The 19,140-nt window shown below is 41.0% G+C and overlaps 1 protein-coding gene across 1 annotated transcript; it reads right to left on the reverse strand.

Moving 5' to 3' along the window:
• Nucleotides 1-1,714: 1,714 nt before the first annotated feature.
• On the reverse strand, nucleotides 1,715-16,884 carry ano7 (anoctamin 7). Its single transcript, XM_054599058.1, has 23 exons — nucleotides 16,795-16,884; nucleotides 15,363-15,420; nucleotides 14,696-14,826; nucleotides 13,776-13,883; nucleotides 12,737-12,873; nucleotides 12,036-12,093; nucleotides 8,707-8,817; nucleotides 8,173-8,338; nucleotides 7,995-8,085; nucleotides 7,451-7,547; nucleotides 6,977-7,120; nucleotides 6,757-6,894; nucleotides 5,942-6,037; nucleotides 5,208-5,310; nucleotides 4,391-4,502; nucleotides 4,032-4,086; nucleotides 3,535-3,632; nucleotides 3,190-3,371; nucleotides 2,897-3,102; nucleotides 2,591-2,730; nucleotides 2,184-2,274; nucleotides 1,968-2,087; nucleotides 1,715-1,861 (listed from the first exon to the last, which is right to left on the reverse strand). The coding sequence occupies exons 1-23, from the start codon at nucleotides 16,882-16,884 to the stop codon at nucleotides 1,715-1,717; spliced, it is 2,679 nt and encodes an 892-aa protein (XP_054455033.1).
• Nucleotides 16,885-19,140: the final 2,256 nt, after the last annotated feature.

The following is a 19,140-nucleotide window of genomic DNA, read 5'->3' on the forward strand; positions in this document are numbered from 1 at the left end:
ATTTTAGAGGGTATGATTTAGTTTTTGTGTCATATTCATTCTCATTATTATCGACTGAAGATCTTCCTAAAAACAAAAAGTTTGATGGAACCTTAAGTAAAGAGGTCTGGTCTACATTTTGTACTACATTGTCATTTGCAAGTGCCTTCATCATTTTAAGTGTTGATTGTTATTTCATTCTTAAGCAGTAATAGAAGTCATACATGTTGGGATGGGACATAGAGGATTCTATACAGTGTCAGATAAACGTACTGAAGCAGATTTCATAAATAATAACCCTAACCACTGAATAGAACCTGTTCAATTAAAGACATAAAGAGTGAAACAACCATACAGACATTGTTATCATCACACAGACAGAGATAATAAATGAAACAGGTTTAATACCTAGAATATAACTCTCTCTTTTAAGTCATGATGTTACACATTATTTCATTATTATAATGAGGCTGGGCTCCAGTAGGTGGCGGCATGAACCTTAAACATCTGGAGTCAACCAGTGAAAAACAAAGAAGAAGAAACGTTTCATTAACACAAAGTGCATACTGAGAGACATGTATGCAAACCATAACGGTCCATGATTAATAAACAACAATGTGTATTAACAAAAGACGCTAAGAGGATTAATTAAGACAAATAATTATCATTTCATTTTTAACATGAAGTTAAATGCAAAAAATAGTTTCAATCACTGCTGTTACACAAATTATTCAAGATTATTAATAAGTTAATACAAATCTTCCAAATCACAGAGCATTGAGTTTCCAACAAGCTGTTAATGAGAAGAAGAAGTACTTATGAATAAATAAAATCATTATAGATATATAGATTTATATATCATTTAAAACAAACTAGTTGCTCAGTGGCTCCATTCTGTAAAGTCTGACTCTTTACATGAAGCTCTTGTAGGCTGTAAATGTATCTGGAGAGGTGAAGCTCCTCTGGATCATTATGGGACATTATTTCATAATAAATATGTACGGTAGTCAAGTGACCTTTAATATTTGATCCCGTTTGAATTGAGCCATGAATTACACATTTGATGTTTGTCTTTTTAAAATATAATCTTGCACGTCAAGAAAGTCTCATTTTGTCTTAAAACTGTTGAAGTATAAGACAGTGTAAACACGTAATCATCCCCTGCTTTATGGTCTGTTTGACTCTAAATGGAGCATCATTTACTAAATGAACATCATGCTGTATTGAAGAAGACTTGAAACTAGAGATTGAGACCATAAACTCATGTTTACAATGTTTACTGAGGGAATAAATCAAGAGAGAAGTAGAGTCATTTTCTCATAGACTTCTATACAACCAGAGGAGTCGCCCCCTGGTGGACAGCAGAGAGAATGCAGCTTTAACACATCACATTACATTACATTACAGTCATTTAGCAGACGCTTTTATCCAAAGCGACTTACAGGAAGTGTATTCAACATAGGTATTCAAGAGGACTACTAGTCACCAGAAGTCTTGGAAGTTTCGTAAAGATCTGCAGATATCTTACAGGTAGGACTCTACAACACAACTCTTAGATGATTATAGATCTTATAAGGTCCAACAGAGGTGTGGCAGGTCTGGTGGTTCCTCTAGGTACCTAGCAGGAGTCTTGTAGATCTGGACCTGTAGGGAACCAGTTTTTAAAGATCTTGTTGAGGTCTCAGAGAGGTGGATCTAAAGGAGAAGATGGGTCTCTAGATAATGTGGACGTTTTTCAGGAGCTGCCTGGTGTGCTGGTTCCCTCCGGGATCACCTTCAGGTTTGGTGGAGGGGAGTCGCTCTGTGGTGGTCCAAAAGGTCTGGATACCGGACCGCTGGGCAGGACTTCCTCCTCACCAGGAATTATGGTTTTCCCCAAAGACTGGAAGCACAAAACACAGTGGACTCTAACTTAAGTCAGAACAAACTAGAGCTTCATTAAGCCAGAGATGAGCTCATTCTGATCCCGGGGATCCGAGTTCTGGTACCTGGTTCTCAGCCAGAGCCTGTTTGGCCATGTAGTGCTCCCTCTTCATCTTCATCTCCACCTCCTCAGGGACGTCAGGCACCATCAGGTCGATCAGACGGCCGATGGAGAACACCACATGCTGAGGAAGAGAGAGGAAGGCTCAGATGTTTTCAATACATTCATGTTCTCCTGATGTTCTCCTGATGTTCTCCTGATGTTCTCCTGAGTCACTGACCTCAAACACAATGACAAACGCCAGTCGGATGGCGAGAAGATGAAAATACTCCGGGAGGTAATCGCCGTCTGCATCCCTCAAACCCCAATATCTGCAGGACAACGCAACATCAGCAACATCAGCAACATCAGCAACATCAGCAACATCAGCAACAGAAAGGCTACGTGGACCTGCAGTGTTTGTTGCTGGCTGTAGTTGAAGTGACAGTGCCTACTTGCAGACTGTGTGTTGCGGGTTTTAGTTGCAGTGATGTTGCCTACATGCAGGGTGTTTGTTGCTGGCTACAGTTGCGTGGTGATGTTGCCTACCTGCAGGGTGTGTGTTGCAGTGATGTTGCCTACCTGCAGGGTGTGTGTTGCAGTGATGTTGCCTACCTGCAGGGTGTGTGTTGCAGTGATGTTGCCTACCTGCAGGGTGTGTGTTGCTGGCTGTAGTTGCGCGGTGACGTTGCCAGGGTGAAGTTGATGAACCCGCTCAGCGTGAGGTCTCTGGTGTAGCCGTAGTAGAGCCTCGGTAGGAAGGACGAGGTGAACGCGATGAGGAACGCCTGAAGACAACGGGGAGGAGAAGGTCAGATTCTATTGGCTGCTGATGGAGAAGGTCAGATTCTATTGGCTGCTGATGGAGAAGGTCAGATTCTATTGGCTGCTGATTGACCCTCAAACAAAAACAGCGTTCAGAAGACGGACCAATAGGAACACAGAGAGGCGTACGTTGCTGAGGACGGCCACGTGGGTGATGACCTGCAGGATGGGGAACCAGATCCCGATGTCCTGAGCCCGCTCGCCAACCGGGCGCCGATACTCCGTCACAAACTTCTGAGCGTCCAGACGGATCTCCACCCAGTTGTTGATGAGAGCGAAGAGAGGAGCCAGAGGACACGCCGCCACGAAGATGGTGATGAATCCAAACTGGATCACTGAGGAGGACGAAGAGGAGGAACTCTGTGTTAACCCCACCCGCCCCGGCAGCACCAGGAGGATAAATCCAACAGAACAGGACTCACCCATCTCCAGGTACTCGCTGAAGAGTCCCTCACAGACCAGCAGCTGGTAGTCCGTCTCCCAGGGAGGAACCTCCTCCTCTTCCTCCTGCTTCACCTCCCTCCTCTCCTCCTCTCCTCCCTCCTCCTTCACCTCCTTCAGTCGATGACTTTGCTTCCTCTTCTGCCACCAGCACTTCAACTTCCTGCCAGATAGTGAGCCATCACATCAGTTAGAAAAGAGTTGTGTACGTTTTATTAAACAAGTTATGTATATGATCAGACACTGCTTTATTATATCATGTTGTTAGCAGTTAGCATCTCGTTAACAGAAGTAATGATCTGGTTTAGTCTGTGTGCTTGTTTTACGGGACGATGAACTCCTGGGCGTTGTTGATCAGCTGTTTTCCCACCATGATGACCAGCAGCTCCTGAGCCAGTTCAATGAGACATCCACCTGCTCCACACTGTGAGACACAAACACACATACAGATGTTAACACTCGTTAATAACATAATGATTAGTTACTGAAGATATAATTACAAAACGTTTTCGTCTCGTTTTCTCAAGATAATATCTGGTTTGTTTATATTTTGTGAATACAATTAAAAGCATCATAATTAAACTTTATTAGTAGGGTCATGTTCATACAGGTGTAAACAGTGAAGAGGAGCACTGTGTCTCATTCAAGGACATGTGGACACGTGGACAGGAGGATACAGGGATCGAACCGCCAACCTTGTGACTCCTCTCACCACGTTGACGTGTTCTTGAGCAAAACACTGAAGCACACATTTCTCCATCTGTTTATGTAGGAAATAACCATCATCATGGTCTTCATCAGTACCACCATGTGACAGACTCACGTCTTCGTTGCGGACTCCAAACAGAGTGTTGTAGTTTCCAGGGTAACCGACGAACCTGAACACAAACAAACAGACAGACAGGCTTTTACTTCAATACAAAGTTCACAAACCAGCTGACAAAAGTCAACACGCTGACGTTAGGTTTTCATTTGATTGGTTTTATTCTGAACATTTTAACTGAAAGTCCAATAAGATTCACTAAATGAATACAGAGAAGAAGAAAGACACAGAATCAAACTGAAGGGAAGCAATGAAACCAAAACAGAGAAAGATAGAAGTAAAAAGGGACTGATAGAGAGAACGAAGGCCTCTGGTGATGAAGCGTGAGCCTCGTTCTGATTGGTCGGAGCGCTGCTCACCTTCCTTTAAAGAAGGCGATGTAAACCGGAGACGAGTAGAAGTTGACGAACTGGAAGACGAAGACTTTGAGGATGAACATGTCTTCATATTTAGACTGAGTGCGATGCATCTCTGACAGAAACAACACAACAACATCATCTGACTGTGTACGTGTACACCAATAATACTACACGGTCAGTAGTAAACTGTAACCTCAACACAGGATATCAGTTAACACTTCACACTGTCCCTTTAAGACGGCGGATCAGCTCAATGAACTGACGCTGGTTCATTTAAACCTCTAGACTTTTGTTGATACCTTTCTGTTTCTTTTGTCTCCTACGTTTGTCACTTTATCACTGTGCATCTCCTGCTATAACAATTCTTGAATCCTTGAAAGCATCATTTTCCCAGAACGTTTCTTTTAGGTTTTTAATTTCTCAACTATTATCAAACCTCACACAAATGTTTTTGTCCAATTAGATACCGTTTTATCTTACTTCACTCACTGTAACATGTTCAGTGACTGTTTAAAAAAAATTCAGAACAAATTAGAGACAATAAGAAGAGAATGTGGATAAATTCAGGTTCCTTGTTTTCTTTCTTAACACTGGGTTAATCAACTTGTTAAATGATTAAAATAAAACCTAAATCGAAAACAGTGCCAGAAACTCACCAAACAGATAAACTGAAATATATATCTCAATAACAACTTTAACAGTTTTTTTCCAATAGTTTTTCAATGAAAAAAACAAAAATATCAGTAAAATGTATTTTTGTCAAAAGTCTAAGACTAAAACTGAGGATAAGGAGGGTGAGAAAGAAGGTGTGACTCACCCCAGCGGGTGAGTATGTGGGCCAGTGAGGTGTAAACTCTGGACAACATGAGGATGACCAACAGGTTCAACACGGATCCTGAAATACTGGCTACCCTCCCGGCCTGCCACACACACACACACACACACACACACACACACACACACACACACACACACACACACACACACACACACACACACACACACACACACACACACACACACACACACACACACACACACATTTTAAAATCAGGGAGGTTATAAAACAATAACAGAAATGTGAAGTCCATTAGTTGAGGAGTCCCTAAGGGAAGCGTCCTGGAGCCTCTGTTCTTTTACTAGATTTAAAGGTATAAAGGTTAACGTTGTGAATTCAATAGAAACAAATGCTAGGTTTAGGCAATAAACCAGTTACATTACATTACATTACATTACATTACAGTCATTTAAGTTAGGTTAATGAGGAAACATCATGGTTGGGCTTGAGATAAGAATGTAAACTAGGTTAAATGTAAACAACGTAAAAGAAGTACGGAATGGACGTAACTCCAAAGTAACTTTGGGACATGAACACCGGTCTCCTTTTTTTTGTCTTTAAACAAACCATCTGTCTAATAATGACATGGATCTGTTACTGTTACTGCTGTTAGCATTGTTAGATTCCTAGAGACGTGTGGAGGCACTAGAAACGCTCTGAATACGGTCTGGAGAACCTTTAAGGAAACACTGGCTGTGTTGTGTGGAACTCACGGAGCCGGTTAAGAAGCTGCCAGACTTGTAGATGACGACTGTGAGGATGGATCGGTACAGAATGATGGCCATGAGGAACATCAGCACCATGAAAACCTGCACACAGGAAGTAAACCTTGTGACGTGATAATGGGAAGTGGAGTTCTTCTATTAGTTCAACAATCACTACATCACCTGTTTGACACAGTTGTATGGGCATTCAGTGAAAGACATCTATTGGCTGGCTGAATGAACACATCTAACGAAAACTGTTGAGCAAACTGAAAGTGGTTTCATGTTTTTTCGTACTTGGTTTCTATTCAGAAACCATCGGTTTCTTTCCTGATTCATCATAAGAAGACTGACTAATGTAGCTAATTATCATGTCTTTGTTCATGTGCGTTGACATTGAACTTAATATAGTACACTGTAAGTTTCCTATTTTTCCATCGTTGTGAGTGGCTCAACATGTTAAATAACATTTGAGTGAACCCCCATCTGAAGATAGAGCTTTGAACCATCAGTTACAACTTCCTTTTACTTCCTGAACATAACCTGTATGAGTGTATTGTTTCGCAAGGTCTTAAACTGCTTCATCAGAAACCGTGATTGGCCAGTGTATGGACCAGTCAGATAACTGTGACTTCACAATTGGCTGACACATCTATTTAATAGCTCTTGTTTCCTTATTATAGGTTCAAACAGCAAACATAAGTCTGTCTCTTAAGTAGGAACTCTATCTTTGAAGTCAGTAACTCCCAATCGTTGCTTCACATCATCACCTCCACTGGATGGAAACGGTCAGAGGTCCAGGTTCAAAGGTCAGGGTTGCTCACCATGAGGACGATGACCATGCAGCCAGTTAGAGTTCTGTTGAGTCGTTTCTTATGAGGGAAGTAAGGTTCCTCTGCTCCCGTCACCGGGTTCCTCATGGTCATCGGCGCCATGGCCGTGAACTCTGGACGAGGTCGCTCCTGTGGAGGACAGATGGACGACAGTCACAAACTCCCAACAAACATTTTGTCAGGTGAGACAGATGTAGTGTGAGACAGGTACCTCGATGTCCTGGAACTCGGAGCAGTCCCAGCGGTGAGACAGAGTTGAACAAGTCCTCTTCCAATACTCCAGAAAGGTGACGGCCCACAGAGACATAAAGACACTAAAAAACACTGTTCCTCCGTTATCAAACATGATACCGGCCTGCAGAGACAGACAGACAGAGATTCAGACAGACAGGTGGACTAACTGTGTGTTCACACAGAACGCAAACAGGTCAATATAAAGACACGTTTAAATGTCAAATGTGAAGGTTCTCGAGGAAACAAGCAAGCAGCTACACTGGAGGCAAAGCAGACCGGCGCTGAACTACACATTCATAGTATCGTTGCACTCAACTGTTTAAACAGGTGGACAGACAGGTGGACAGACAGGTGGACAGACAGGTGGACAGACAGGTGGACACACAGGTGGACAGACAGGTGGACAGACAGGTGGACACACAGGTGGACAGACAGGTGGACAGACAGGTACCTTGAAGGTGACACAGATGCTGGAGTAGTTCCAGTGGGTGCAGATGTTACAGAGAGGACACATGGTGAAGCCGTCTCCACTGTCACACAACTCCTTCCTGCACACACGCACACACACACACACACACACACACACACACACACACACACACACACACACACACACACACACACACACAGTTAACAATAAATAGTTATATAACAAGTGTTTATCTCTTGATACCATGCAGAAGATCTGTGAGGGTCTTTAAGATAAGATTAAGATTACATGTGTAGATAAAGTTGAGTGTCGTCAGCATAAGAGCAGAGGTAAATATATTTCTAAATGATTTGTTCAGGAGGGAAAATGTTGACAGAAAAGAACAAAGTTTAAGATGAATCCTTGAGGTAGTAGTCAACTAAAAGTACCATTAAACAAGTCACTGATGCGCAATGGATTGTGGGATACTTTTGACCAAATGATGAGCTGAATGTGTCCTGAATACCCAGCTCTAATTTTGGCCTTTTATAACAGACTATTTGAGTCAAACAGAGTTTATACTTACGCTGGAACGTCAGTGGCCATGATCCAGAACCCAAACAAGAAGATCACAGTCCCAACAAGAGACGCTGGCAACAGCCAGCCGGTGTAGAAACCTGCAGTCAGACACAGTTACACTGTTGAAACCAACGGTGGAGAATCAGTTAGCAGTGGTTAGTTACTACTGTAGTTGCTATAGTTACCGAGCCAGGCAAAGTAAAGCGCTATCTTCTCCCCAAAGTATTCCCTGATGTGATCCAGAGGTTGGTAGTGTTGCCAGTTGGACCACGTGGCCCAGTACGAATACAGGATCTCTCTCAGATGTAAACACTGGAGGGGCACCGGTGGCTTCGGCAGCTGGAAACCACCCTGTAAAACAAAGCATAAAAGGAGAATATGAGGGTGGTGTTCAGTTTGGACAGCTCTTCTGCTGTTATCAGAGTCATCATTTTGGTTAAAAAGAGAGTCAAATATGAATTGTTACAACTTTAAATGTTAGGGTTTTATCAGATGGCCTCTTTATAACATCTTACATCACATAGTCCTGTCTTTTGTAATGTTAACACAGTGACTTTGAAATAGGATAAAAAGTGGTGTAACACAACCTTAAAATAACTTAAAACAAGATGTTTAAAGGATGCTGGTTAGGCCTGGAGGGGTCAAACAATGTCAAGGAGAGTGGTTAAAACTAAGGTAAGGGTTTGGGGAGGGGTTAAAGGTCAGGGTTAAGAGCTCACCTCATGCAGCGGGTAGGCAGCAGTGAAGACCTGCTCACTCAGTAGTCGATCGATTCCCACCTCCCCTCTTTTCACCGAGCCGTACGTCGTCCTGGCCAGGATCTCATACAGCTGGAGGGGACGGGACACAGTCACTGCAGGGACGCACCCTGGACTAAAACTAACATCCCTCTGATCCTGATGTCACTACCAGTCTAGCTTCTGGTCAACTGGCCTCTGTGACTCATTGAAAGTCACTGTAGCAGTTTACCCCTGTTTTCAGTCTGTTTGCTAAGCTAGGCTAACAACATCCTGGACACATCTCAGACATGAAACTGATTACAAATCTTCTCATCTGATTCTGGAGAGGATAGGGAGCAAGAGGATTTACATAAATGTTGGAGTGTCCCTTTAAATCTCTCTAGGGTTCAATAAAAAGAACAGACGCTCCAGGACGCTTCCCTGAGGAACTCCACAATTTATTGATGTCATATTTCTATCTTTCTGTCTTTTCTATGAGATTGTTTCTAATTTTAATGAAGAAAAAATCTAAGGACTATTTAGTATAAATGTGAGATGCTTTTACAATTTAGGTTTAATTCGTCACCATTTTGCTAAATTGTACTAGAAAAGTATACAAAGCTAGTTAAAAGAGAAGTTTCATGTAGTTTTTGAGGTAATATGTTTCAGGATTTGCAGAATTATTGTAATTAGCTGCTTGATAACATTTTTGGAAAATGTTTTTAAATACAATTATGAGTTATTCTAAGGAAATTAAAAGGAAATTACAGACCAATTATACAAAATGTTATTCTTTTATTTTCCAACATGAAGTTCTACATGTCGATGTTGATAAAGTTATGATATAGCTGCAAATATTTAATAATAACTGTGTTATTTGTATTCTTGTGTACTTTGTGCAATAAGCTTCACTGAAATCACGATCAACCTGCAGAACAGTCCAGTTAGTTTTTGTGTATATTAAGTTTTAGAATAAATGCTGATGGGAATCTTAGTTGTGGTCTCCTGAGTGTTTATGAAGGTTCATAGTTTGTTCTTGTGAATGTGTATATGAGTATATGAGGATGTGTGCATGTTTATAGATGGTGTTTGAGGAGGAGGCGTCGCTGCTGCAGCATCCGTCTGCTGACTGAAACATCCTGGAATCTGAGAGGTCAATAGGTCCACCACTCTGAGCCAATCAGAGCCGCCTGTGAGGCCACGCCTCCATCCAGACTCTATAAACTCTGTTCAGTCAGAGCCAGGATGTGATGTTTGGATTTCTCCAGTTTACTTTACAAGACTGACAGATGAAAACACATGAATAATACCCGCTCATGGTATTATTGTGTTATTGATAAAGCAGAGATGAGGAGAAGTTGGAGAGATTCACTTTTTCGAAATCTGTTTTTTTGCTCATCAGATCAATGAAACATTATTTTTGTTGGCCTGTGTATTTTTGTTCATTTGGTCATTTTATTCAAGCAGTAAAAATTAAAAAATATAAATATATTTAAAGTTTATTTTTTTTAGTGTCTGTGTTTTTTGTTTCTTTCTTTTTTCACATCTAATCTAAATAGCACCACAGAAACCAAGTCTCATTTCTGTTTTCCATTTTTTTGAATATTTTTGGTTTGGATTTCTCATCTGAAATCTTGAATCTCTAGAATTGTCTTAAAAGTGATCTTAATTTTCATTGTCATTTCAATTTCGTAATGTCTAAATGCACAGAGGAGAAACACATTACATTACAAAATAACAGAAAAACTGAAATAAGACTTTTATGATGTAGGTTGTCCCGTTGTTTGATTACACGCTTCAGGACGTAAACAGAAAAACACTGACCACCTTTACACGGTGCATTAAAGTGCATTTAAGATTGTATGTAAATATGATATTAATATGTGCCTCTAGTGTACACATTGAGATCTGATAACCAAACGTCAGTCGCTCCTGTTTACGCATTTCCAACATATAGTTGTTTAAAGTGGATTGAAAACCTAACTTAAACTTAAACAGTTGGACCATTCAGTTTACCTGATCGCATCACAATCGGCCCTCAATGCATTTTAGGTGCATTTGCATGGGTACTTTCACTTTAATCAGATCACCTAAAACACATTTTAGTACTGGGTTTAAAGTGGGCGACAGTCACTTTATGTCTTTTAACCATCGGTGACTTTTGTACTGCAATGACTATTCGTGTTCTCATATTGTATTGTATTTATTTGTTGTTGTTTTAGTTTTTTCTGTTTTGTATGGACCCATGTGTCTGAAATAAAAGTTGAATATATTTTTAAAACCTTAAAGAAAAAAAGAAAAAAAGTTCTCATGTCTTTTCTTTATTTGTGTTTTCCAGATTGATTGAAATAACTTAATGGAGGGTCGAAAATATGGCTGCATGGTCCAAACACACATTTTTGATTTTGAATTTTTGACAAAATAAAATCCTCCATTCTTTATTTATGAGTGACGTAATTGAATAAATGGATGACACTCATGAGCTGCAGAAGTAAATATATAATATGAGGGTCTTTAAACTAAGATTACATGTGTAGATAAAGTTGAGTGTCGTCAGCATAAGAGCAGAGGTAAATATATTTCTAAATGATTTGTTCAGGAGGGAAACATGTTGACAGAAAAGAACAAAGTTTAAGATGAATCCTTGAGGTAGTAGTCAACTAAAAGTACCATTAAACAAGTCACTGATGTGCAATGGATTGTGGGATACTTTTGACCAAATGATGAGCTGAATGTGTCCTGAATACCCAGCTCTAATTTTGCCCTTTTATAACAACTATTTGACTTTAACAGAGTTTATACTTACGCTGGAACGTCAGTGGCCATGATCCAGAACCCAAACAAGACATAATTGAATAAATGGATTACACTCATGAGCTGTTTGAGAAAATGTTGTTTTTCAACTAATGGACTGTTTGTTAAAAAATACAAATGGCCAAATAGAATTCTATATTTCTGTTTGTGCAGAATGTTGCACCAATATGCTAGAAGATCAAGTAGAGCAGCTTTATCTTTATCTCACACACACTCTTTGTCAGATCTAGTTTCAAGAACCAGTTTTTATTGTTATCACGCGGTGCATTTACCAAAATAAAGTGATGTTTAACCAACTGACACAGAAGTGCTGTTTGTTCTCTGGGTGTCGGGGCTCCATGTGTGCACTTTAAAGGGACTTAGAGGCATTATTGATGGTTTAGGTGGGGGGGGGTCAGCAGCAGGTACCTGGACATGGTCTGACATCACGCCTACTTATGGCTAACTATATATATATATATATATATATTTAAAACTATACATCAGAGATGTTGAGGTGTTGAGTTCAGACTCACCACCTGGTGTCTTTGAGTCGTCTTGAAGAACGTCTCTTTGTTGTTACTGCCCAGAAACCTGCAGACAGAAAACAGGAAACAGACTGGATTTATTATTGGACTGACGCTTCAGCTGCTTTCAGCTTTCTCCACTTCACAAGACATGCAGTGATTGTTTGCTTGTCGTTTTCTCTTTTTCTCGGATAATCGTGGAATTCATTTTCAGGTCGATATATTGTTCCAAACAGCTTCTTTTTTTCACACAACATGCAAATAATACGTAGCAAAAAAGCGACTTAGTTTTTCGGTGCATAAAAGCAATAAAGGCATCGTCCAATCAGGTTAGTGCTGGTTTAGTTGCTTCGATGTTTATATGACATCGGGCAGTGCAGACCAGATCCACTCATCAGGTTCTCACCTTTCACAAATAATAGTTGGAGACATATAATATTTTCTATTTTTTGGTGTCATTTATTTCTCATAGCACCGCTGTGTAAAGGCCTCATCAAAGTTCGGGTCTCAGATCATCACTGCATTGGATGAACAGGAAAGCACCCAAAAATCAACAAGGAAGGAAAAATGTAAAAGCTAGTTTTATTGGCTTCAGCACTTTTCAATGATCCAGCACACATTAATGAGACCTTTCTAGTGGAGATGAACTCCACAGAAACAAATATTGAGTAAATACATAAAAACGGTCGGTCTGCTGTTGATGTCTTCACCTCTGCAGCTTGCTGGTCCTGAACTGACAGCTGTAGAAGTCAGGTGGAGGTCTGGGGACGTCCTGAGACAGAGGGTTAGGGAGGGACAGACGGGAGAAGACTCGAGAGGACCAGTTAGTGATCGGAGCCGTGACCACCTGGAGAGGACAGAGGACACACTGAGGACACACTGAGGACACACTGTGATAACACAAGGACCGGCTCAGGGAGGGTCCTGACCCCTTTAGGGTCTAAGGACAGAGGATGTGAGGGACTAAGGACAGAGGATGTGAGGGACTAAGGACAGAGGATGTGAGGGACTAAGGACAGAGGATGGGACTAAGGACAGAGGATGTGAGGGACTAAGGACAGAGGATGGACTAAGGACAGAGGATGGAGGAGGGTGTAAGGACAGAGGACAGATGTGAGGGGTAAGGACTAAGGACAGAGGATGTGAGGGTGTAAGGACAGACAGAGGATGTAAGGACAGAGGGTGTAAGGACAGAGGATGTGAGGGTGTAAGGACAGAGGATGTGAGGGTGTAAGGACAGAGGATGAGGGTGTAAGGACAGAGGGTGAGGGTGTAAGGACAGAGGATGTGAGGGTGTAAGGACAGAGGATGTGAGGGTCTAAGGACAGAGGATGTGAAGGTCTAAGGACAGAGGATGTAAGGACAGAGGGACTAAGGACAGAGGATAAGGACAGAGATGTGAGGGTGTAAGGACAGAGGATGTGAGGGTCTAAGGACAGAGGAGGGTGTAAGGACAGAGGAGGTGAGGGTGTAAGGACAGGTGTAAGGACAGAGGATGTGAGGGTCTAAGGACAGAGGATGTGAGGGTGTAAGGACAGAGGGATGTGAGGATGTGGGACTAAGGACAGAGGAGGGTGAGGGTGTAAGGACAGAGGATGTGAGGGTGTAAGGACAGAGGATGTGAGGGACTAAGGACAGAGGAGGTGAGGGTGTAAGGACAGAGGATGTGAGGGTGTAAGGACAGAGGATGTGAGGGTGTTAAATGGTTAAAATCAGGATCACATAAACATATGAACTCCTGTGTTTTACCTGCAGAGGGACTCTGAGGCTGATCTCCTCAGCGTAGTAACAGAGGACGCTCCACGGAGCACTGAGGAGGACAAAACAGATCTTTGTCTTGGCCTCCAGGACCTCCTTCTGTAGAGACACAAAGAAACGGGTCTAAATCTTCATCCTTCAGTGTTTACATCTCTGGTGGAGTTCCACAGGGCTCCTCTCTGGTCCCACTGCCGTTCTCTCTTCATTATGTTTCTTATCACAGCTACACGACCAAAACACACTTATATACAACCACCATCAGTGGTGGAAAGTATTTAGGTATATTTTGAAAAGTACAGTACCTATGTACAACTTTACGGGTGCTTTTACTTTACTTGCACATTTCAATAGTATTTTGAACTTTTTAGTTTTTATAACTACCCAACCGTATATAAATCAGATAAGATGAGCTTTTGAATTTGAAGTAATGCTCACATATTTACACATCATAAAAAAATGACAATGATACAAAACACTAACAGGGGGCTTTCTTCCAAATTAATACTTTCACTTTTGAAACTTGAAGTACATTTTGAAGCCACATTGCTTTTTACCAATATGTGAGAACATTGGTCGGCTCTTTTCCTGTAACCAGTGTAGCGTTAAAGCATGGTGGAATTAGCTAGCTAGTAGTGCTTTAACAGTACTTCTGAATAATGATCCAATAATTCAGTCACAGAACATGTAGAGGGTCGATACATAATGTGTACTTATACTCATGGGTACTTTAATACTTCTGTACTTTTATACGAGTGATTTTATATTTAGGACTTCATTACTGATATGTTTACTTAGGTAAATGTGTCATTTGATTAATAACAGAAGCATCCGTTCGACAGTGTTCACTGTTTAAACACTCTTGTTTGTTCAGAGAGGAGATGTTTGACCTGTGGTGTGTTTGTTTTACTCACCTGCTCCTGCAGCAGTCCGGAGCCTCTCAGTTTGTTCAGAAACACCGTCCTCCACCTCTTGTGGGCGGGGTTAACACCTTTGCTATCGTCCTTCTCTGAGCTCAGAGGCTCCTCCCACACCAACACAAAATCTGTCCAATAGGAGCACAGCATTCAAAGCAGCATAGCCGTGGATCCTATCAGTGATGGTTTGTGGACACTAACTGGTCAAAGCTGTTTACACATAAAACAAACTGGATTATGTAAAACAAAACAAGATTGTTGACATGTCAGTTATTCCTAAACCCCCAGAGAGCATTATTTACACATGAAAATAGAAAGTACACTCAGCTACAGCAATCTGAGGTCACATGTAGTCCACCATTTAAACAGAGTAGAAGAAGAAGTGGAGGTTGTGAACCAGAAACAAAAGTCACACGTTTTAAAAGAACTAGTTTGAGTCGTTCTTCATGTCAGCTGGTGTCGGTCATGTTTCATGTTGTCCAGAGAAGAAGACAATATGGATTTATATCTAGTAAATACAGCTGATCAATCATGTGACCTAAATGCTCTCTACGTCAGAATGTAATCAGCAGAAGAGTTTCTTAATCCATGAAACTCTTTAATAACTAACGTCCCTCTGTCCTCTCAGCTGTTATTGACTCTACAGAGCGCTTCTTTTACTCACCTACTCGAGTCGACCCGTCACTGAAGACGTTCCTTTCAGGACGCTGAACAGGTGCATTCTGGGAAATAACAACAGAGTCATTCAGCACAGGTAAACACGTTTAACCTCCATGTTCACCAGCAACAACCAGAAGAGAACATAATCAAACAGCGTGATCACAATTCATGTTTCATCAAGAGCTTTATGGGAACTTTGATTTGTTTTGGGGCGTTCACTGACCTATTTTATATCAGAGAACTGAACGCTGTGTTGAACACAGACCTCGTTAACCAGAAACACATCAGAAAACACACTGACTTCTAGATGAGAGAACAGGAAGTAAAAACACTCTGAATAATGTGTGGAGCTCTCTTTTGTAGAAGCGGGATGTGTTTACTGTTCTGCCGTCAAAACATTTGACCCCCCCCCGTCATGCCTCAACACCACACACTTTGAGATCCATCCTCTTAACGAGGGCAGATTTGACTTGCTGATATTTAATTGTTTGCTTTGTCGTTAACGAGACTGAAGACAAACACGAGGCGGAGAAAAGGAACCGACCAATCGTCACTCAGTCAGTGACAAACTGTGGAGCCGCTCTGTCTCACTTCCCGTTTCCGGCTTCAGCAACACTAAAACAAACATCATTAAAAAGTGAGCTGAGAGGTTCAAACACTGAAGATCATCTCTGAATAAACCTTCTATCAGCTCCAGAAGTTGTGTTCTTCTCTTTTGACAGCTGGGAGACGAAGCAACAAAGATCATTTGAGGACTCTAGGCACGTTGGGTGATTTTATATTCTGTAATTACTGTAAAAACACAGTATTTACAAGAGTTTTAGTTTGATCTAATTGTGACTGTTGAGGCTTATAAAGTACTAAATGAACTGAAGGATTCAGTCTTTGTTTCCTGACGATGTGGAGAAGATTTAATCCTGTATTTCGTCCTCCATGTTGGAGAAATAAATGTTAACGCTTCATCTGCAGGGACTGAATAAAGTTTTAATCTCGTTGCATTTAGAAAACAGAGACAACGTTCTGAGACGTTTAGATTAGTGAGTTATAACAAGTTCAAATAGCTGAAATATAATGGAACAGCTTATCAAATGAACTAAATGTTAAACAATCTGAATAGTATAATAATTATAGAGAACTTCATGGGGGCCATTTTTACTCATAAATATATATTTTTTAAACTACTGACTGCTGCACAAGACAGTTGCTTCATTATGGAATAAATGTTGACAAATCTAATTCAGTATTTCAGGGTTTAAAATGACAGAAAATATGATTTTCTAAAATGTTTCCATGCTTCAGGTAAAATAAGAACAGAGGCTCCAGGACGCTACCCTGAGGAACTCCACTTCACATGTTTATCAATCCTTCTACTGTTTTCTTTTAATCATTTTCCAACAGTTGATCAGTGAGTTATTGATCATGCCACACTCTGTTACCGTGGTGATGCTGCCGTAGTCTTTCTCCGGCTCGGTTTCCATGGCGATGAGTTCGGCGCTGTCCTCCCTCTCCTCCCCTCTCCTCCTCATCCTTCCTCACCTCCTTCCTCCCCCTCTTGCCGATGGAACAGACAGAAACACAGATACATCTTAGAAAAGAGGAACCAAACTAAACCAAAGCAACGAATAATAAGAAACTAGTATGAATATGTGAGTCTGGAGGATTTGTTGGCATTCTCCTCAGTGATGTCATCAGAGGTGTGGAGCTGGCAGAGCTCTGATTGGCTGCAGGGTGATCAGGTGACGCCCTTCATTCAGTCTTATCTCCTCAAACATGTTTCTATTTAACTTTTATTTATTTACATGTGAAGCCGAAGTCTACAACAGCGTTCTGCATTAAACTTCATTCCCCATTGATTTAATGTGATTGATTGATTGATTGATTGATTGATTGATTGATTGATTGATTGATTGATCAGATTCAGTGTCTGAGAAAATGAAACACAATGTAAATCACCATCAATAAACGACAGATCTCTGTTTACATTTCATTTCATAATCTCTCTCTATAATCATTTATTTTTCATTACTTTCTTTAAACTCTTTACTTTTACTCACTTCTTTAACCTTATTGACATTATACATTCATTCATTGTTTGACTCGTCCTGTGTTTATTGGTGTATCAGTCAGCTGTACGAATAAAGTTTTATTGATTTAAACATCTTTCTGCCTGAATCACCTGATTCATGATCATCTGATTCAATATTCATATTGAACAAATATAAACAAATGTTACATTGATGTATTGATACTTTTACTACTAGTACTTCTAACAGTACTGTTAACATTCAAGGCATTTTATTGATCGGTTGAAAATAAATCAACTGTATTGATAACAGGTGAACATTTTCCAAAAAACTACAAATCTGAAACTTCTTTTTTTATGATAATTTATATAAAAGAAGGAGTATTTTTACTGTGTGGTATTAGTACTTTTACTATAACAGAGTATTATCATAGTGTATTAGTACTTTTACTATAACAGAGTATTATCATAGTGTATTAGTACTTTTACTATAACAGAGTATTATCATAGTGTATTAGTACTTTTACTATAACAGAGTATTATCATAGTGTATTAGTACTTTTACTGGAACAGAGTATATAGTGTATTTTTTTTCGATAAGAACAGTTTGTATTAGTACTTTTACTGGAACACAGACACACACACACACACACACACACACACACACACACACACACACACACACACACACATAGTGAGGTATTAGTACTTTCACACACACACACACACACACACACTCACCTGTGCGTTCCGTGGGTTTCGGGCACCTGTGCGTTCCGTGGGTTTCGGGCTCAGGTGAGTCTCCAGCTCCGAGCCGAGCAGCTGTCTCTCTCTGTGAGTGTTCAGTTTCCAGATGCAGACTGACCACTGTAAGCCCCCCCCTGTAAGCCCCGCCCCCACTGTAAGCCCCACCCCCACTGTAAGCCCCACCCCGCCCCCTGTACGCCCCGCCCCCACTGTAAGCCCCACCCCCCACTGTAAGCCCCGCCCCCACTGTAAGCCCCACCCCCACTGTGTAAGCCCCGCCCCCACGGTAAGCCCCATGTGTGTATCTATATAAACACATACACATGTGAATATTATGAATAATAACATATTAATAATTTAATCTCCAATAAACAAAGCCTGAAATAAAGTACATGTTGACACTCACAACATACTGAATCAGGACTTAGTATTTTCTAATGTATTCTAATCTTTTACATAAACATGGTAACACCACATGACACAGATACTATGCATTTAGTTGCAGTATAAAAAGTAAAAGTACTTATTTGAATCCTGTTGGTGTTCGGTATCAATTAGAAGTATACAGTACGATGAAACTACAAAAGACAGGACCAAAGAACACACATTTCTGACAGAAGTGAATAGTAGTAGTAGTAGTACTTCTACTTTTGATACCTCAAATACGTTTAGCTCCTAATCCTGTTGTACTTTTACTTATGTATAAATGTACTAACACCTCCGCCCCCTGGTGATCTCATCTTTGGACCCTCTTCAGTTCGCCTACCAACCTGGCATCGGGGTGGATGACGCTGTCATCTACCTGCTACAAAGATGCCTTTCTCACCTGGAAAAGGCTGGAAGCACTGTGAGAGTCATGTTCTTCGACTTCTCCAGTGCCTTCAACACCATCCAGCCTTTGCTTCTGAGGGACAAGCTGGAGCAGACCGGGGTGGACCACCACCTCACTGTGGATCCTGGACTACCTCACCAACCGTCCACAGTATGTGAGGATAAGGGAGTGTGAGTCAGA

The sequence above is a fragment of the Anoplopoma fimbria genome, chromosome 1 (genome assembly GCF_027596085.1).
Source record: "Anoplopoma fimbria isolate UVic2021 breed Golden Eagle Sablefish chromosome 1, Afim_UVic_2022, whole genome shotgun sequence".
NCBI classification, from domain to species: Eukaryota; Metazoa; Chordata; class Actinopteri; order Perciformes; family Anoplopomatidae; genus Anoplopoma; species Anoplopoma fimbria.